Below are 22,431 nucleotides of genomic sequence, written 5' to 3' on the forward strand. Positions count from 1 at the left end.
AGTAAGTTATTATTGAAGGGGAAAGAGCATTCTTGACAGAAGTTAGAACTAGAGCAAAGGTCTGAAGGTAGTTAAGTTATTGGCAAGTTTAGGGAATAATAAGGAAGCTGGTGTAGCTGGAATAGAGTGAGTAAGGGGAAGAGAAACAGTAGATTAGATCAGAGAGGTACCAGGGGTTCATGGTAGGCCATTATAAAGAGTTTGGCTTTTATTTTGTATGAAATGGGAGCCATGGCAGGATTTTGATTAGTGGCATCATCTGACATATTCAAAAAGGATCACATTGACTATGGTATTGAGAATAAACTGTAGGGTATAAGCAGGGAGACCAGTTAGGAAGCTATGACAGTAATCCAGCAAGACTTGATGGAAACTTGGGTGATAGAGGTGGTGACAAGTGGTCCTATTTGGACTGTAGAGCCAGCATAGTTTCTTGACGGTTAAAAGTAAAGGAAGCAAGAAAGTGAGGAATTGAAGATAACCCCTCAATTTTTTTTATCTGATCAACTAGAAGGCTGCATATACCATGTGGTATGATGGCAAAAACTTCAATTAGAGCTAAATTTGGGGTGGAGGAAGATTGGGAATTTGGTTTTGGACATATTCAATTTGTAGTGTCTATTAGACATACAGTTTGAGATACTGAGTTAACAGTTGTATATATGGGTTTAGAGTCTGAGAAGGCGGTTCGGCTGGGAGATAAAAAGTTGGGAGCATAAAAATGATATTTATAACCACCTGACTGGATACTATTGCTAAGGGAATTTGTAAAAGTGGAGAAAAGGGTAAAGAATTGAACCCTTGGGGGACTTCCCTGGTGGTCCAGTGGTTAGGAATCCGCCTTCCAATGCAGGGGATGTGGGTTCGATTCCTGTGGTCGTGGAACTAAGATCCCACATGCTGCAGGGCAACTGAGCCTGCACACCACAACTAGAGAGCCTGCACACCTCAACTAATGAGCCCACGCGCTCTGGAGCCTGCACGCCACAACTAGAGAGAAGCCTGCGTGCCGCAATGAAAGATCCTGCATGCTGCAACTAAGACCCAACGCAGACAAAAATAAATAAATATATATATATATATTTTAAAAGAATTGAACCCTTGGGCTCTTTCATATTAAGAAGCCAGGGGAAAAGAGGAACCTGGAATGGAGTTGGGAAGGAGCTACTAGAGAAGTAAGAAACAGCAACAACAACAACAAAAAATAAAAACAGAAACACGAGAGTATGGTGTCCTGGAAGCCAAGTGAAGAAAGTATATCAAGAAGGAAGGAGTGGACAATTATGATAAATATTGGGGATACATCAAGTAAACTGAAGATTAAGAATTACCATTGGACTTAGCAACTTGGAGTAAGACGATGACCTTGATAAGAGCATTTTTAATAGAATGATGGTAGGAAACTCCTGATGGAGTAGGTTTAAAAGAGAATGAGTCCTACACAGAAGAATTTCAAACAATTTACATGGATATTAGCCCTTCCAGGGTTGGAGCTTAACTTCCCACCCCTTGTGTGTATGTTGTTCTTAGTGACTTACTTCCCAAAAGCAGAGTGTGGAAGGAGGGAAAAAGTTAACTTTACAGTGAAGAAACCTGACAAACACTATTTCAGTCAGGTGATCAAGGTTAACATCATCAGTGATAAGTTGTGTTGATGGCATGTACCTTTGATATGATGTGATGAGAAGGCATTTCACCTCTGTGGTCTTCCTTGCAAACCCATGACCTTAGTCTAACCATGAGAAAAACGTTAAACAAACCCAAATTGAAGGACATTCTACAAAATACCTAACCAGTACTCCTCAAAACTTCATGGTCATCATAAACAAGCAAAGTGTGAGAAACTGTCACAGACCAGAGGAGGCTAAGGAGATAGGACGAATAAATGTAATGTGATATCTTAGATGGGCTCCTGAAAACAGTTAAGAACATCAGGGGAAAACTAGTGACACCTGAATAAGGTGTGTTGTTCAGTTAATAGTAATGTACTGATGTTTGTTCCTTAGTTATGGCAAGCATACCATAGTAATGTAAGATGTAAACAGTAGGGGGAACTGGGTGTGGTTTGTTTGGGAACTGTTTGCAACTATTTTGTAAATATAAAACTTTTTAAAATAAAGCATTTATTTATATTAAAAATTTTAAAGAATGGGGAGAGAGGAATTGGCGACTGTATATAAGACAACTCTTTCAGGGAATTTTGTTACAGAGGTTAAGTAAGGAAATGAGGTCGTAGCTGGCAGGCGAGGTCGGTTAATTAAAAGCTTTTTTTTTAATAGGAGAAGTTTAATAGGAGAAGCATGTTATTTATGATGAGAATGATGCAATAGAAAGCAAAAAACTGATGATGTAGGAGAAAGGGGGAAATCTCTGGAGTACTGTGCTTAAGTAGGAGAGAGAGTTTAGAATCTCATGCACAATTAAAGAGATTGGTTTTAGGTAGTGTAAAGTTCACCTCTGGTAACAGATGAGAATCAAGAGTATGTGGATGCAGATGGTGGTGGTTGTGTATATGTTACGGTGTCACTGTCCAAACGCTCAGTTTTCCCAGTGAAAGAAAGGTCTTCAGCTAAAAGTGGAGACAAATGTTGGGTTTAAGGTATCTCTGGAGAAGAGACAGTATCTCTGGGTGTATGGAAAAGAGAATTAGTTCATGACCGATGATGTGATTAATTCATAGCATTAAGTGCCCCCTTTGGCTAGTGGATATAAATTAAAGTGAGACTAGCCAGCATGGTTATTTTTTTTCTTAAGCCGTATAAGCCACTTTTAGCTGGATCTATAATAAGTAGTAAGTCCATATCAATAATAGCTCCCATGAATTTGGTATATTTTACACTCGATACTTTATTCCTTATATTAGTATTTATATTTAATTATTTATAAAATATTTATTATTTCCTTGATATGACATTGATATTATTATTTCAATTTTAAGGTGATGAAAGACAGTAACTTTGCTTAAGGGCAGTCAACCAGTAAGTAGTTTGCAAATGAGATTGGAGATAAATTTTGAAATACATTTTCTTTTAAAAATAAGATCAAAAAGTCTACAATTAATCAATGCTGGAGAGAGTGTGGAGAAAAAGGAACCCTCCTACACCATTGGTGGGAATATAAATTGGTACAGCACTATGGAGAACAGTATGGAGGTTCCTTAAAAAACTAAAAATAGAGCTACCATATGATCTTGCAATCCCACTCCTGGACATACATCCAGAGAAAACCATACTTTGAAAAGATACGTGCACCCCAGTGTTTATAGCAGCACTATTTACAATAGCCCACACATGGAAGCAAACTAGATGTCCATCAACAGATGAATGGATAAAGAAGATGTGGTATATTTATACAACAGAATATTACTCAGCCATAAAAAGAATGAAATAATGCCATTTGCAGCAACAAGGATGGACCTAGTGATTATCATACTACGTGAAGGAAGTCAGACAAAGGCAGATATCATATGATATCACTTATATGTGGAATCTAAAAAATGATACAAATGAACTTACTTACAAAATAGAAACAGACTCACAGACTTAGAAACTTATGGTTACCAGAGGGGAAAGTTGAGGGGGAGGGATAAATTAGGAGATTGGGATTAACATATACACACTACTATATATAGAATAGATAATCAACAAGGACCTGCTGTATAGCACAGGGAACTCTACTCAATACTCTGTAATAACCTATCAATATATGGGAAAAGAATCTGAAAAAAATATATAAGTATGTATAACTTAACCACTTTGCTGTACACCTGAAACTAATACAACATTGTATATCAACTATAATTAAAAAAAAAAGATTTGAAGTAAGTTTTAAAATAAGATTTCTTTTTTTCTAAACCTTTGCTTTTTCACTACACTAATTTAAAAATGATATCATGGAGAGAAAGGAAATAAACCACTAGTTTATTAATCTCAGAATATCAGAGAATTAGTTAAATTTGGAAGAAGGTTTATGATGAATCAAAGGATACTCTGTTTTTTTGTGAAGGATTATTGATAGAAAGCCTTAAAATATAAATTAGATTTAAAAGAATTTATTTATTACAGATGATAGCAGTATACCTTCACTTAAGTCCCTACTCAAATGTTATTTCCTTAAGGAGCCCTCCTTGACCACCCTATCTCAAAATAGCTCAGATCTAACATCCCCTTGTAACTCTTTATCCTCCCTTCTATTTCCAGTGCTTATTACCACCTGCCATCATACTATATGTTTATATGTGTATGTGTTTACTGTAATATCCATGAAGCCAGGGACTTTGTCTTGTGTATAACTGTGGACAGCTCTATCCCAGTTCCATGGCACATAGGAGTTATTAATTAATGAAAGAGAGAAGAAAGAAAGAAAAAAAGAAAGTAGGTAGGTAGGTTCTTAGGGCAAAGTTAAAGAAATTTAGAGGTCCTGGTAGTGATACCATATTGAATACTTATACTTTTATGAGTATAATAATGCCCCAGGAGACCTGAATAAATGACCAATGATTTGTATTCACCCTTTGTTTTTATTATAGTCTGGATTGATGACCATATGGCTCTGTCCTGTGTTATTTATCTCCCACATACCATTTTTCTTCATCCCCAATTGTTAACAGCAGTGATATTGCTAATATTATGTTAAAACATTTTATACATAAGTCTTTTCAAATATAAGCTCTGTACTAGACCTTTGAATTTGAAACCAGGAGTTCCAAGTATTTTAGCAGTTTATGTATTTGCCTTGGAGAGGGTATAAAATGAGTAGCTGACACAGCTTTTTATACCCTTGCTGGGGTGAAATGGAGATAAAATTCCTTGAAGTCTTATGGATAGCTTATTTTTGTAAATGAGAACCAAGGCTGTTATTTAGTTCTTCATCTTCCTGCAAATCACTATTTGAGAGGCATTGATGGTGTGGAGAGGAGTCATTTTCTTGGTTTGGATTAGTCCATTTGGAGCTTCAATGTACTAAATTCTCTGATTTGGGAAACAAGATAATATTGATCCTAATTACAAGTAGATGTGTATACCCCCGAAGTAATTTATAATTGGGAATGGACACCTAAATTCGTGGAATTTAGGGCTTAGTTTTGAACTATTGAAGAAGATGAAGTCTTTTTTTTCCCTGGAGTTGGTCAAGAATATGAATATCTTCTGTGATCATGGTTCAGACTCTGCTGCGGTAATCGGAGCAGGGTTGGAAAAGAAGTGACTTCCACAGTCTAATCTGTGCCTTCCTTATTAGATTCTCTCTGATACTAGGAAGTAAAGACAGAAAAAATTTCTGCTTCTTAATGGTTTTTAGCCTAAGTGACTTCTGTCATTTAGCTGTGAGAGGTGTTTGTTTGCTTTACAGTGTTTTCTTTTCTTCTGGACAAGTTTCATAGAACTCCACTTTATATAAGATATAACCAACATCTTAATACATTGTTAGTTCCATGTCCTTGAAACAATAAGGACAGTTTGGATGGCTACAGTGATATATTTTTGTAAGAGAGGGGGAAGTAGGGGTTAAAAATATCAAAGGAGCTCAAACTGTGATGGAAGTTGATACTTGAAATTGCTTCATTTCACCCTTAAGTTCAAAATTACTCTCAAAGCATCTGGCTTCACATTTGTAAATGCCGTTTTAAGGATTTTGGTTAGCTGTCATTCGGGAGTAGAGATCACTTAGACCTCATTAACAGACAATATTCCCTTTGAAAATGACATGGTATCTACTGTAATCCTAGAGTGTTTTAATAGTCTATTCTATGCTCAGCAATGAAACATTTCAAAAGTGACTGACAGCCAATTGATGTAATTCATGGTGATCTTTTGTGTTGACAGATCTTTAAAAAGTCGTGGGAAATTACTACTGTACCCAGTGAAGCCGCCTCTTTATTTTTTTTTTAACTGCCAATATCCTGCAAAACACGACAATTTTCTCTTTGACTGCCACTGTTTTTTATTTCTATAACATGACACGATTCCCCCTTATTATTAGGATTTCTTTTGATAGATAGAATGTGTTCCCTATAGGTAATGCTCATTTTAAAATAGAAAATTTTCAGTTCCCCAAATTAACTCTCTTCCTTTTCTGGCTTCCCTATCACGACAACCTTGCCACTAGCCACCTTCCCACTCATGAAGAAGAGTGACTTAATGTAGACAATTTAAATTTTTAAATTTAAATTTAAATTTAAAAAATTTTGTCCTCCTCTGAAGGAGAAACATGTTGAAAGGAAGAAGGTGAGGAAAGGAATTGCTTATTTTGGTGGGTGTTTTTTCCTAGAGCACTCTAAAGTTAAAAAGCTGATGTTTTGGGTAATTTTATAGGTGATGGAATTTGTGTCCAAAACTCAAAGTCTCTAAATTCAAACTATTTTTTTTTAACATCTTTATTGGGGTATAACTGCTTTACAATGTTGTGTTAGTTTCTGCTGTATAGCAAAGTGAATCAGCTATGTGTATACATATATCCCCATATCCCCTCCCTCTTGCCTCTCCCTCTCACCCTCCCTATCCCACCCTGCTAGGCGATCACAAAGCACCCAGCTGATCTCCCTGTGCTATATAGCTGCTTCCCAAGAGCTATCTATTTTACATTTGGTAGTGTATATATGTAAATACTACTCTCTCACTTCTTCCCAGCTTACCCTTCTCCCTCGCTGTGTCCTCAAGTCCATTCTCTACGTCTCCTACTTTATTCCCATCCTGCCCCTAGGTTCATCAGAACCATTTTTTTAAAATTTTAGATTCCATATATATGTGTTAGCATATGATATTTGTTTTTCTCTTCCTGACTTACTTCACTCTGAATGACAGACTCTAGGTCCATCCACCTCACTCCAAATAACTCAATTTCATTTCTTTTTATGGCTGAGTAATATTCCATTGTACATATCTCCACATCTTCTTTATCCATTCATCTGTCGATGGACACTTAAGTTGCTTCCATGTCCTGGCTATTGTAAATAATGCTGCAATGAATATTGTGGTACATGACTCTTTTTGAATTATGGTTTCCTCAGGTATATGCCCAGGAGTGGGATTGCTGGGTCATATGGTAGTTCTACTTTTAGTTTTTTAAGGAACCTCCATACTGTTCTCCATAGTGGCTGTATCAATCTACATTCCCACCAACAGTGCAAGAGGGTTCCCTTTTCTCCACACCCTCTCCAGCATTTATTGTTTGTAGATTTTTTAATGATGGCTATTCTGACTGGTGTGAGGTGATACCTCATTGTAGTTTTCATTTGCATTTCTCTAATGATTAATGGTGTTGAGCATTCTTTCATGTGTTTGTTGAGAATATGTATATCTTCTTTGGAGAAATGTCTATTTAGGTCTTCTGCCCATTTTTGGATTGGGTTGTTTGTTTTTTTAATATTGAGCTGCATGAGCTGTTTATATATTTTGGAGATTAATCCTTTGTCCGTTGATTCGTTTGCAAATAGTTTCTCCCATTCTGAGGGCTGTCTTTTCGTCTTGTTTATGGTTTCCGTTGCTGTGCAAAAGCTTTGAAGTTTCATTAGGTCCCATTTGTTTATTTTTGTTTTTATATCCATTTCTCTAAGAGGTGGCCCTAAAAAGATCTTGCTGTGATTTATGTCAAAGAGTGTTCTTCCTATGTTTTCCTCTAAGAGTTTGATAGTGTCTGGCCTTACATTTAGGTCTTTAATCCATTTTGAGTTTATTTTTGTGTATGGTGTTAGGAAGTGTTCTAATTTCATTCTTTTACACGTAGCTGTCCAGTTTTCCCAGCACCACTTACTGAAGAGGCTGTATTTTCTCATTGTATCTTCTTGCCTCCTTTATCAAATATAAGGTGACCATATGTGCATGGGGTTACCTCTGGGCTTTCTATCCTGTTCCATTGATCTATATTTCTGTTTTTGTGCCAATACCATACTGTCTTGATTACTGTAGCTTTGTAATATAGTCTGAACTCAGGGAACCTGATTCCTCCAGCTCCGTTTTTCTTTCTCAAGATTGCTTTGGCTATTCGGGGTCTTTTGTGTTTCCATACAAATTGTGAAATTTTTTGTTCTAGTTCTGTGAAAAATGCCATTGGTAGTTTGATAGGGAATGCACTGAATCTGTTGATTGCTTTGGTAGTAGAGTCATTTTCACAATGTTGATTCTTCCAATCCAAGAACATGGTATATCTCTCCATCTGTTTGTATCATATTTAATTTCTTTCATCAGTGTCTTATAGTTTTCTGCATGCAGGTCTTTTGTCTCCTTATGTAGGTTTATTCCTAGGTATTTTATTCTTTTTGTTGCAGTGGTAAATGGGAGTGTTTTCTTAATTTCTCTTTCAAATTTTTCATCATTGGTGTATAGGAAAGCAAGAGATTTCTGTGCATTAATTTTGTATCCTGCTACTCTATCAAATTCATTGATTAGCTCTAGTGGTCTTCTGGTTGCATCTTTAGGATTCTCTGTGTATAGTACCATGTCATCTGCAACAGTGACGTTTTACTTTTTTTCTGAATTGGATTCCTTTTTTTTTTTTTTTTTTTTAAATTTTTATTAATTAATTAATTAATTTATTTATTTTTGGCTGTGTTGGGTCTTCGTTTCTGTGCAAGGGCTTTCTCTAGTTGCGGCAAGCGGGGGCCACTCTTCATCGCGGTGCGCGGGCCTCTCACTATCGCGGCCTCTCCTGTTGCGGAGCACAGGCTCCAGATGCGCAGGCTCAGTAATTGTGGCTCACGGGCTAGTTGCTCCGTGGCATGTGGGATCTTCCCAGACCAGGGCTCGAACCCGTGTCCCCTGCATTGGCAGGCAGATTCTCAACCACTGCGCCACGAGGGAAGCCCTGAATTGGATTCCTTTTATTTCTTTGTCTTCTCTGATTGCTGTGGCTAGCACTTCCAAAACTATGTTGAATAATAGTGGTGAGAGTGGGCAACCTTGTCTTGTTCCTGATCTTAGAGGAAATGCTTTCAGTTTTTCACCATTCAGAACGATGTTGGCTGTGGTTTTGTCATATATGGTCTTTATTATGTTGAGGTAGGTTCCCTGTATGCCACTCTCTAGAGTTTTTTTTTATCATAAATGGGTGTTGAATTTTGTCAAAAGCTTTTTCTGCATCTATTGAGATGATCATATGGTTTTTCTCCTCTAATTTGTTAATATGTTTTATCACATTGATTAATTTGTGTATATTGAAGAATCTTTGCATTCATTCCTGGGATAAACTCCACTTGATCATGGTGTAGGATCCTTTTAATGTGTTGTTGGATCCTGTTTGCTAGTATTTTGTTGAGGATTTTTGGATGTATGTTCATCATTGATATTGGCCTGCAGTTTTCTTCTTTTGTGACATCTTTGTCTGGTTTTGGTATCAGGGTGATGGTGGCCTTGTAGAATGAGTTTCAGCGTGTTCCTCCCTCTGCTCTATTTTGGAAGAGTTTGAGAAGGATAGGTGTTAGCTCTTCTCTAAATGTTTGATAGAATTTGCCTGTGAAGCCATCTGGTCCTGGACTTTTGTTTGTTGCAAGATTTTTCATCACAGTTTCAATTTCAGTGCTTTTGATTGGTCTGTTTATATTTTCTATTTCTTCCTGGTTCAGTCTTGGAATGTTGTGCTTTTCTAAGAATTTGTCCATTTCTTCCAGATTGTCCATTTTATTAGCTTATAGTTGCTTGCAGTAATCTCTCATGATCCTTTGTATTTCTGCCGTGTCAGTGGTTACTTCTCCTTTTTCATTTCTAATTCTGTTGATTTGAGTCTTCTTTTTTTTCTTGATAAGGCTGGCTAATGGTTTATCAATTTTGTTTATCTTCTCAAAGAACCAGCTTTTAGTTTTACTGATCTTTGCTGCTGTTTCCTTCATTTCTTTTTAATTTATTTCTGATCTGACCTTTATGATTTCTTTCCTTCTGCTAACTTTGGGAGGTTTTTTGTTCTTCTTTCTCTAATTGCTTTAGGTGTAAGGTTAGCTTGTTTATTTGAGATGTTTCTTGTTTCTTGATGTAGGATTGTATTGCTATGAACTTCCCTCTTAGAACTGCTTTTGCTGCATCCCATAGGTTTTGGGTCATCGTATTATCATTGTCATTTGTTCTAGGTATATTTTTGATTTCCTCTTTTATTTCTTCAGTGATCTCTTGGTTATTAAATAGTGTATTGTTTAGCATCCATGTGTTTGTATTCTTTACAGATTTTTTCCTGTAATTGATATCCAGTCTCATAGTGTTGTGGTCGGAAAAGATACCTGATATGATTTCAATTTTCTTAAATTTACCAAGGCCTGATTTGTGACCTAAGATATGATCTATCCTGGAGAATGTTCCATGAGCACTTGAGAAAAAAGTGTATTCTGTTGTTTTTGGATGGAATGTCATATAAGTATCAATTAAGTCCAACTTGTTTAATGTTATTTAAAGCTTGTGTTTCCTTATTTATTTTCATTTTGGATGATCTGTCCATTGGTGACAGTGGGGTGTTAAAGCCCCCTGCTATTACTGTGTTACTGTTGATTTCTCCTTTTATGGCTGTTAGCATTTGCCTTATGTATTGAGATGCTCCTATGTTGGGTGCATTAATATTTACAATGTTATATCTTCTTCTTGGATTCATACCTTGATCATTTTGTAGTGTCCTTCTTTGTCTCTTGTAATAGTCTTTATTTTAAAGTCTATTTTGTCTGATATGAGAATTGCTACTCCAGCTTTCTTTTTATTTCCATTTGCATGGAATATCTTTTTCCATCTCTTCCCTTTCAGTCTGTATGTGTCCCTAGGTCTGAAGTGGGTCTCTTGTAGGCAGCTTATGTATAGGTTTTGTTTTTGTATCCATTCAGTCAGTCTATGTCTTTTGGTTGGAGCATTTAATCCATTTACATTTAAGGTAATTATCAATATGTGTGTTCCTATTACCATTTTCTTAGTTGTTTGGGGGTTTTTTTTGTAGGTCTTTTCCTTCTCTTTTGTTTCCTGCCTAGAGAAGTTCCTTTAGCATTTGTTGTAAAGCTGGTTTGGTGGTGCTGAATTCTTTTAACTTTTGCTTGTCTGTAAAGGGTTTAATTTCTCCATCGAATCTGAATGAGGTCCATAACTTGAAGGTTGATTACTTGGATTTGAATCCCAGTTTTAATGTTACATGATCTAGAGTAAATCAGTTCATTTTTTCTTTTTTCTCTTATAGTAGAATGGAAGTAATAATTATGCCCACTTAACTTACTTCTTCAGGTTGCTGGGAGGACGATCTTAGAAAATGAATTGTGCAGTGCTTTACAGGCTTTAATTCTACACAGACAGTAGTATTCTTCCTTATCCTCCTCTCAAAGTAATTTATAGATGACTTTTTATCTTAACAGTATTGCCTTGTTTAAGGATCTCCTCTGTAAGAAAAGGAAAATAGTATTAACAAAAGAATATTTAACTTTCATAATAATTCTGTGATTTAGAAATTATTGTTAACATTTTACAGGTAAAGAAAGAGGCTTAGAGAAGTTAAGTAACTTTCTCAATATCAATAATTTTGTAAGTAGTTGCTCCCTGGTTTCTCTGACTTAAGTGCTCATGTTTTTTTCTTTCACAAACTAATGTAGTTTGTTAATATACTGCAACCTGTTCCAACATTCCTGTGTTCATCATGCCTAATTTTGAAACGTCTTGACATTTCAGTCATTCTTGTTTTTTTAATTGGAGTTCATTTATTTCATGCATTTGGCAATTATTTATTGCCAGGTACTATGCTAAACACTATCAGTTTTTGATCTTAGCCTAGTCTTTATTTTGAATAGAAGAAAACAAGTTTAAAATAGTGAAAATTGCTCCTATATTAGGGGGAAATATAAGATGCTTTGGGAAGTCAGGGGAGTCTTCACAGAGGAAGTGATACCTAAGCCTGTGCTCTAACATTAACTTTTTATAGAATACAGATGGCCTCTGCCATTATGCCTTTTGTTTTTCTTGTACCAGAAGATTCATATTGAGCCATTCATCCTAGGGTGAATAGTCAAATTACTCTTACATGTTCTTGTTATTTTCCAGCTTGTCCAGATTATTATCAATACAACACACTTGGAGAAATCCTGTAAGTACTTGGAAGAATTCATCACCAATATCACTAATGTGCTTCCAGAGACAGTCCACACCACCAAGCTCTATGGCACCACGACTTTTAAGGTGAGAAAGCCCTACATTACTGTAGAAGCGCTTCTGGTGTGCTGGGGCATTCTACCTAACATGGCTTTGTTTCTCCCATAAGTCATACATGGTCTTCAGAATAAGTCCTTATGATTTCCTTAGAAAAGCAAATACCAATGCTAATTTTGGGGTGTTTAAACTAAAAACGGTCTACAGCTGTGTCCACTAAATCTTCCTTATATTTCATTCATGAAAATTACTATTTCCTCAGTTGACCACCTGACAGTCAAGTATTTTTAAATATGGTCTAGAAAAGAGTGGTTGCAGCTGAAATCAACAGCAGATTAAAAATTTTAATTTAGCTATCCTTTCTTTTCTGTGTCCTGGGTCCAGTTTTTTTTCTTTTAACTTTACATTTTAGTGAGGCATTTCTGTCCCTTGCTATTGTAGTTAGCAATTTTATAATCATCTTACAAGGCCACAGGACTAGTTTTGATGCAGTGTTGGATTAAATGGAAAAAATGACACTCTTATAGAGCAAAAGAAGAATTGATGGTAGATGAGTTTCTGGAGAGTAAAGAGCCTTAAGAAACTCATTTATATTGCTATGTGAGCTTTAAATAAATATTAAGCAGAAAGAGTAACAGGGCAATATCTTAAACCAAAATGGTAGATTCTGACATAATGAGCAACATGTATGCTTTGGGAGTTTGTTATTGTTGTTATTGTTTGATTATTTTAGTTCTGAAACAAATCTATGTCACTCTTTTGAAATCTAGAAGTTGTTAATTAGATATGAAGCGGTAGAGTTGAAATCATGATTTATGTTTATGGTATCTCCTTTTTTCAATCATTTTGTTCTCTTTTCCTATTTATTGGTACCTTCCCTTGAGAATGGATTTAAGAGAAGAAATCCAGTTTGATTCATATTGCTTATTATATTTTATGACATATAAAAATTGTTGGTATGATCTGCTCTTTTTTCTGTTCCAAGAAAAAAAATATGAAAGATCCTGGCCAAAGCAATCTTGAGACAGAAGAACAAAGCTAGAAGCATCACACTTCCTGATTTCAAATTATATTATAAAGCTATAGTAATCAAAACGGTATGGTATTGGCATACAGACAGATACATAGATCAGTGGAACAGATTGGAGAACCCAGTAATAAATGCATGCATATATTGTCAATTAATTTATGACAAAGGGGTCAAGAATATACAATGAGGACAGGATAGTCTTTTCAATAAAAGCAAGTCAAAACTGCAGTGAGATAATATCTGAGATAAACACATGTTAGAATGGCTATCATCAAAAATATAAGAGATAACATATACTGGCAAGGATGTGGAGAAAAGGGAACCTTGTACACTGTTGGTGGGAATGTAAGCTGGTACAGCCACTGTGGAAAACAGTATGGAGCTTCCTCAATAAGTTAAAAAGAGAACTACTGTGTGATCTGGCAGTTCTGCTTCTGAGTGTGTATTGAAAGGAATTGAAATCATTATCTTGAAGAGTTATGTATACTTCCACGTTCACTGCAGAATTAATCATAATAGCCAAGATATGGAAACAGCCTAAGTGTCCATCAACAGATAAATGGATAAAGAAAATGTTATATACATATTCTCCATGTATGTATCCATATATATGTGTGTATGTGTGTATATAGATGTATATATGAATATTATTCAGTCATGAAAAATGAGGAAATCCTGCCATTTGAATATTAAAAATAATTCAAACTCATAGAAACAGAGAGTAGAAAAGTGGTTGCAGGTACTGGGAGAGTGGGTTTGGCAATAGAGAGAAGTTGGTAAAAGGGCTACAGACTTTCAGCTATAAGAGGAATAAGGTCTGAGGATCTAATGTAAAACATGGTTTCTATAGTTGATAATACTGTATTGTATAATATTTGCTAAGAGGATAGAACTTAAATGTTCTTACTAAAAAAAAAAAGATAAATATGTGAGGTGATGAATGTGTTAAATAACTAGATGATAGAAAAGAAATCCTTTCACAATATATTTGAATATCAAATCACCACAATATGTATTTTAAATGTCTTATAATTTTATTTTCAATTGTACCTCAGTGAAGCTGAAAAAATGGAAAAAATGAGATGTGTAACAACAAGATATTCTTTATGTTTATGATTAGGTTAGCTGCTAGATGAGTTACACATTCATGATGTGACCATGGGTTGTTTCAAATTCCCTATAAAATTACTTACAACAGAACTAATTATGCATGATATTATGTTGGTATCTTTACTTGTAAACTTTTCAATGATGTCTCCTTGTAGTAATACTGATACACTTTTAGTGAGGGAAAGACTTATTTCATAAAGAGGCCCCAATTATTAGTATGAAACTATGACAAGAGCTTTAAGAATTTCAGGATGACCTTCCTTAGATAGTTTAATAGGAATTATAAGTACTCTTAATATTAGCATTATTATGGAGCATGGGTAATAATTTTATCAAAAATATTTCTACATGATTTCTACATGTGGAAGCCAAAATTTCTCTAGGAAAGAAAATGAGGGAGATGCTTATAGTTAAGTGTTCAATAGAAAATAGGAGTTAGAGAGTTAGAATGTGATGTTCGTTTATACTTGTTTATCCTATGGGGAATATGTAATATGTACTGCTATTCTTCCCCTAATCCATCTCAATTTTCTTATTTCAAGGGCTTTTCAAATTATGGTCAGAAATCCTCCCAAAGGGTGGCTTGTGTATTTTGTTGTTCCAGCATTAAAATTGCTGAGGGAAAATTAAAGACAGACAGGGAGCCATAGAGGTTGAGCAGCCAGTTAAATACTTAGTAAAGGAGAAGTTCTGGAGACCACTAAAGGTCATGTTGACAGTGCTTATTGGAAACACTGATTGCTTAAAACACATTGAAAGTTTATTTTTACCAGGACTGTTTCAGACCAGCTAACCCAGAACTCAGTATAAACATGGCAATTATAACAGCTACATATTGTGTATTTTCCTAAGCTACTGTTTCCAGAAAACTTTCACTTGCAGATGGAAACCTTAATGCTGAAAAAGGGGCAAAAACAATCAGAAGGTCTTCAAGGTATTTTCTTGCAGAATTCCTTCTTGTTTCTACCATATGTGACCTAATCAAGCTGGTATCCTTAGCTTTCCTTGTTTATAAGAATTCCCTTACTTACAAAATAGAATGAAGGTATTTATTAATTTACCCCATCACAAATATTGCTTGTGTACCTACTATAAAATATGGAAGAGAAATTACTTAGTCCTTGGATTTAGAGTCTGTAATCTACGGGGAAGACAGACACTGTAAATTCTATAAAGAACTGTGCAAAAAATGCTGGCATAATATAATAAATACATTAAATCTCTCACTGATTCTCCAGGTTTTTATAAAACATCTGCTACATACCAGGCAATAAACCAATCTCCTGACTTTACACAGCATATATTCTAGTGAGGGTGATAGATGCTACACAAACAAAAAATTTAATATAATGTCAGGTAGTGGTAAGAGCTAGGAAGAAAAATAAATGACCTGAATGAAATAAGAAATTGAATCACTTGGATTTCTGATAGATAAGCAGTCCAGTCAGAGGTAACAATATGGTAGAAGGTATTGGTGTATTCAAGGTGATCAGTATGCAAGGGGGTCAGTCTGGCAGTGATGTATTTATCATTGGTTCGGGTGGTAAGAGACAAGATTGTCAGGAGTCATATGACTTCTGGACTTGTAGGCCCCAGTAAATACATTCTATTTTATTTTGAAATGAAATGTGAGGTCATTAGAAGATTGGAAATGGTGGTGATAACCTGATTTATGATGGGTAACACTAGTTGCTATGTGGAAAATATACTATAGGTCAGTAAGAGTGGAAGAAGGGAATCCAATTTAAAGGTCATTGGAGTAGTCTAGGTAAGAGATAATGGTCACTTGCACTACAGTGGTAGGGTTGGAACTGGTAAGAAATATTTTTGAAGATAGAGATGGCAAGTTTTATTGCTAGATTAGGTATGAGGTTATAAGAGAAAGAATGGAGTCAAGGATAATTCCAAGATACTTAAAGTAAGCAAACTGGATTAACTAAGATGGGGAGCAGCGAGAAAATAACAGTTTTGTGGAGTGGCAGTAGTAGGATCAAGATTTCCATTTTTCACGTATTAAGCTTGAGGTATTTATTAGTCATTTATCATAGAGATTAAATTGACAGGATAAAGTCATAGCTGGACATAAAAATTTAGAATTCATAAGTGTAAAGATGGTATTTTATGCCATGGAGCTGGCTTTCTTCTGGGAATTTAATATAGATAGAGAAAAGGTGTGAGGATTGAGCTCCAAGGGAAATCAACATTGACAGGTCTAGAAGAAGGGTGAGTGGTACTTATCTCAGCTGTGAGACCTTCAGGGAGGACTTACCAGAAAAGGCCCAGTAGGAGGTGTCCAGCAGGAATATCTTGGGACCAGCAGGAGGTGTCCAGGTGGAGAAAGGATGAGGAGGGAGTAAGGGACATTTTTAGGTGAGGCAACTTCATGTAAAAAGATGAAATAATGAAATAAAATCATACTTCTTTGGTGTAGAATAAGGGTAGCAATGACATAGAGAAGTAGGTAAATATCAATCTGTGAAGCACTTTGTTTTATAATGATAGATAATTTGGACTTTATCCTACTAAAGTCTTTGAGAGGCTTCAAGCAAGGGTGTGTTGCAATTTTAAAAATAATCATTTACTTTGCCTAATTAGAAGGAAGGAAGGAAGGAATGAAAAAGGATGGAATGCAGGAAAGGAAGGAGAAAAGAAAGAAGAAAGGAAGGAATAAATAAATCACAATTACTTGAAATTCATAATCAGAGGAAATGAAATACCCAGAATACTTTGTATAACTCTGTGCTAATAAATTTGATGATCTATAGGAAAATATGTGATTAAAAAAGTGATTCAAAAAGATAAAGAGAACTTCCCTGGTGGCGCAGTGGATAAAACTCGGCACTCCCAATGCAGGGGGCCCGGGTTCGATCCCTGGTCAGGGAACTAGATCCCAGGTGCATGCCACAACTAAGGGTTTGCATGCCACAACTAAGGAGCCTGTGTGCTGCAACTAAGGAGCCGGTGAGCCACAACTAAGGAGCCATGAGCCGCAACTAAGGAGCCCACGTGCTGCAACTAAAACCTGGTGCAGCCAACTAAATAAATAAATATTAAAAAAAGAAAAGATAAAGAAAATTGACATAACTATGAACAAGTTATTAAAAACTTCTTAAAACTGGGGAAGATTCACATGATTTTACCAGTGAATTCATTTAGGCTTTCATGAAACAGATAATTTCTGTATAATTTAAACTACTCCATACCATAGAGAAAAATGGAAAATATCTCAGTTAATTTTTGTGAAGTCAACATAACAACGACTCAAAAACTGAAAAAAAAAAAAAAAGGTTCTGAAGACCCTAGGGGCAGGACAGAAATAAAGACGCAGACGTAGAGAATGGACTTGAGGACATGGGGAGGGGGAAGGGTAAGCTGGGATGAAGTGAGAGAGTGGCACGGACATATATACACTACCAAATGTAAAATAGATAGCTAGTGGGAAGCAGCCGCATAGCACAGGGAGATAAGCTCAGAGCTTTGTGTCCACCTAGAGGGGTGGGATAGGGAGGGTGGGAGGGAGATGCAAGAGGGAGGAGATATGGGGATATATGTATATGTACAGCTGATTCACTTTGTTATAAAGCAGAAACTAACACACCATTGTAAAGCAATTATACTCCAATAAAGATGTTAAAAAAAAAGATAATAGCAATTGATAAAATAAATATTAGAGCAACAGAAAAAGAGAGATTTGGTCATAAAATGAGGTTAGCTAATATTTAATAAGCTCATGATTCCCTCAGCTGTGCCAGGCTCTTTATGAAAGTTATTAGATTTAATAGATGTGTTAAAACTATGGAAAAAAATATAGTAGCTGAAATTAAGTTTAAAAAGAAAACTAGAGAAACCATAAAATCCCTGAACAATTAAAGACAAATATTGATGTAAAAATCATAAATAATAAAATATCAAACAAAATCCAGAAGTGCATAGAAAGCAGGGATAAAGTAATGTTAAGAATATAAGGATGATTAGTATTAGAAAGTTGTTTAAAATTATTCACTACTGTAATAGATCAGGTGAGAAAAAATGCATGAGTATTTAAAAAGATACTAAAAAGGTATTTTATGTAAGGCCACATCTCTTCCTGATAAAATCTCTTAGTAAACCCCTCTATCAGTAATTGACAGATCCAGGAGGCAGAAAATTAGTAAGGATATTGTTGAACTGAATGGTGCTATCAATCAGCTAGATCAAATTGACATTTATAGAATACTTCATCTAACAACAGCATAATACATATTCTTCTCAAGCTCATAAGAACATTCACCAAGACAGACCATGTTTTGGGTATTAAAGCACATCTTAAAAAATTTTAAAGAATAAAAATCATATAAAGCTTGCTCTCAGACCAAATGGAATTAAACCCTGGAAATAAATAACAGAAAGATAGCTAGAAAATACCCAAATATTTGGAGATTAACCAGCACACTTCAGAAAAACACTTGGGTCAAAGAAAAGTTTCAAGAGAAATTAAACAGTACTAAATTAAAGTATAACTTACTAAAATTTGTGGCATCAGTGAAAGCACTGCTTATAGGGAAATTTATAGCATTAATTGCCTAAATTCCAAAAGAAGAAATTTCACGATCAGTAATCTAAGCTTCTACCTTAGGAAACTAGGGAAAGAAGAACAAATTAAATCCAAAATAATCAAAAGAAAAGAAAAATTAGAGCAGAAATAATTGAAAACAGAAAAGCAAAGGAGAAAACCAATGAAACCAAACATGGGTTTTTAGAAAGATCAATAAAATTGATAAACTTTGAGTTAGGTTGACCAATAATAAAAGAGAGAAGACACAAATTACTAATATCATAAATGAAAAAGAGGCCATCACTACTGATTCCATGGACATTAAAAGATTAATAAGGGCATATTATGAACAACTCTATATCCACAAATTAACAACCTACATAAATTGAACCAATTTTTTCAAAGACACAATTTACCAGAACTCACACAAGGAGTAATTATCTAAATAGCCTTATATCTGTTGAAGAAATTGAATCAATAATTAATGGCTTTTGAAAATAGAAAACACCAGGCCCAGTTGAAAGAAGTTGAACAAGACACAAGTAAATGGAAAGATATTCAATGTTCATTTATTGGAAGAATTAATATTGTTAAAATGTCCAAGCTACCCAAAGTGAACTACAGGTTCAATGCAATCCCTATCAAAATCGTACTTTTTTTACAGAAATTGAAAACAAAAATATTATAATTTGTATGGAACCACAAAAGACTCTGAAAATCCAAAGCAATCTTGAGAAAGAACAAAACTGGAAACAACACACTTCCTGATTTCAAATTATAAAGCTATCGTAATGAAAACAGTATGGTATTGGCCTACAAACAGACACATAGATAAATGGAATAGATTGGAGATCCCAGAAGTAAGCCTATAAATATATGGTCGATTAATTTATGACAAAGGGGCCAAGAATATACAATGAGGAAAGGATAGTTTCTTAAGTAAGTGGTTTTGGTGAAACTGGACAGCCACATGCAAAAGAATGAAACTGGATCTCTGTCTTATACCATAGACACAAATCAACTCAAAATGGATTGGAGACTTGAATGTAAGACTGAATCCATAACACTCCTAGAAGAAAACATAGGGGGTAACTTCTTTGACATTGGTCTTGGAGGTGATTTTTTGGAGTTGACACCAAAAGCGAAGGCAATAAAATCAAGAATAAACAAGTGGGACTTCAGCAAACTAAAATCTTTTTGTACAACAAAGAAACCATCAACAGAATGAAAAAGCAACCAATGGAATAGGAGAAAATATTTGCAAATCATGTATCTGGTAAGGGGTTAATATCCAAAAAATACAAAGAACTCATACAACTCAATAGCAAAAAACAATCTGATTAAAAAATGGGCAGAGTAACTGAATAGACATTTTTCCAAAGAAGACATACAAATGGGCAACATGTAAATGAAAAGATGTTCAACATCACAAATCTTTAAGGAAATGCAAATCAAAACTACAATGAGATATTACCTTACATGTTAGAGTGGTATCATCAAAAAGATAAGAGATAGGGTATATATCCAGAGAAAATTCTAATTTGAAAATATACATGCACCCCAGTGTTCATAGTGCACTATTTACAATAGACAAGACATGGAAGCAACCTAAATGTCCATCAACAGATCAATGGTTAAAGAAGATGTGGTATATATATACAATGGAATACTACTCAGCCATAAAAAAGAACGAAATAATGCCATTTGCAGCAACATGGATGGATCTAGAGATTATCATACTAAGTAAAGTAAATCAGACAGAGAAAGACAAATGCCATATATCACTTATATGTGGAATCCAAAATATGATACAAATGAACTTATTTACAAAACAGAAGTAGACCCACAGACATAGGAAACAAACTTATGGTTACCAAGGGGGAAAGGGGATGGGGGAAGGATAAATTAGGAGTTTGGGATTAGCAGATACAAACTAGTATATATAAAATAGATAAATAAAAAAGTCCTACTGTATAGCACAGGGAACTATATTCAATATCTTGTAATAAACCGTAATGGAAAAGAATATATGTGTGTGTGTGTGTGTGTGTGTGTGTGTGTGTGTGTATATATATATATATATATATATATATACACACATATAAAATATATGTATAGCTGTACTTTGCTGTACACCAGAAACTAACTTAACATTGTAAATCGACTATACTTCTATTAAAAAAAAAGACACAAGAGATTACAAATGCTGGCAAGGATGTGGAGAAAAGGGAACCCTTGTGTACTGTTGGTGGGAATGTAAGCTGGTACAGCCACTATGGAAAACAGTATGGTGGTTCCTCAAGAAATTAAAAATAGAACTACCATATGATCCAGCAATTCTACTTCTGGATATATATTCAAAGGAATCAATATCTTGAAGAGTTATGTATACTTTCACATTCATTACAGCATTAATCAAAATAGTCAAGATATGGAAAAAACCTAAGTGTCTATTAATGGATGAATAGCTAAATTATACACACCCATACACACACACACCCCATACACACAGTGGAATATTATTCAGCCATTAAAAAAAGAAGAAAATCCTGATCAGTTGCAAAAACATGGATGAACCTAGAAGGCATTATGCAAAATGAAATAAACCAGACAGACAAATACTTCATGGTATCATTTATATGTGGAATCTAACAAAAAAGTTGAACTCATAGAAACAAAGAGTAGAAAAATTATTGCCAGGGCTGGGGGGTGAAGAAATAGAGGTTGATAAAAGGATACAAACTTTCAATTGTAAGATGAATAGTCTGAGCATCTAGTATATAACAATGTGACTATAGTTGATTACACTATTGTATAAATGATAATTGCTAAGAGAGTAGAACTTCAATGTTCTCACCAAAACAAACAAAAAAAAGTTAATATGTGAGGTGATAGCTGTGTTAATTAACTTGATGTGAGGAATCCTTTTGCAGTGTATATATTTAGTCATTATATTTTTCATTTTGAATATCTTACAACTTGTCAGTTATATGCTAATTAAACTGAAAGAAATTCTACCTAATATTTAAGGATGAAATTTCACCACTTCTCTATAATATTTTCCAGGAAATAGAAGCAGAGAGAATACTACGTAACTCACTCTATGAGGCCAGCATTACCATAATACCAGCCAGACATCGCAGGAAAGGAAAACTACAGACTAATATTTCTCATGAACTTAGATACAGAATCCTCAACAAAATATTATGACATTGAATCCAACAATGTATCAGAATTATACACTACCACCAAACGGGTCTGCAAGACTTATTCAACATCAAAAATCAAGTATTGTAATTCATCACATTAATGGGCTAAAGAAGAACAATTATAGAATCATATTAATAGATATAGAAAATGCATTTGACAAAATCCAGCACCTATTCATGATAAAAACCTCTCAGCTAACTACAATAGAAGGGGAACATCCTCAACTTGGTAAAGAACATCTACAAAAGTCCTACAAATAACATCATACCTGATAGTGAGAAACTAGAAACTTTCCTGCTAAAATCATGAAAAAGGCCGAGATGTCCTTTTATACCACTCTTATTCAACATTCAGTAAGCCATGAAATAAAAGATTTACAGACTGGGAAGATAGAAATAAAACTGACTTAGTTTACAGACGACATGATTGTCTAAGTAGAAAATATGAAAGAATTAACA

The 22,431-nt window shown here is 34.8% G+C and overlaps 1 protein-coding gene across 5 annotated transcripts in view; it reads left to right on the forward strand.

Moving 5' to 3' along the window:
• The window catches only part of EXOC6B (exocyst complex component 6B), a 727,664-nt gene that overhangs the window by 408,309 nt on the left and 296,924 nt on the right, over nucleotides 1-22,431 (forward strand). For all 5 annotated transcript variants that reach the window (XM_059942976.1, XM_059942975.1, XM_059942978.1 and 2 more), the window contains exon 17: nucleotides 11,985-12,119. In XM_059942976.1, the coding sequence (XP_059798959.1) occupies nucleotides 11,985-12,119 (135 nt within the window). The remainder of the gene's footprint in view (nucleotides 1-11,984; nucleotides 12,120-22,431) is intronic.

Source organism: Balaenoptera ricei, chromosome 13, assembly GCF_028023285.1.
Source record: "Balaenoptera ricei isolate mBalRic1 chromosome 13, mBalRic1.hap2, whole genome shotgun sequence".
Lineage (NCBI taxonomy): Eukaryota > Metazoa > Chordata > Mammalia > Artiodactyla > Balaenopteridae > Balaenoptera > Balaenoptera ricei.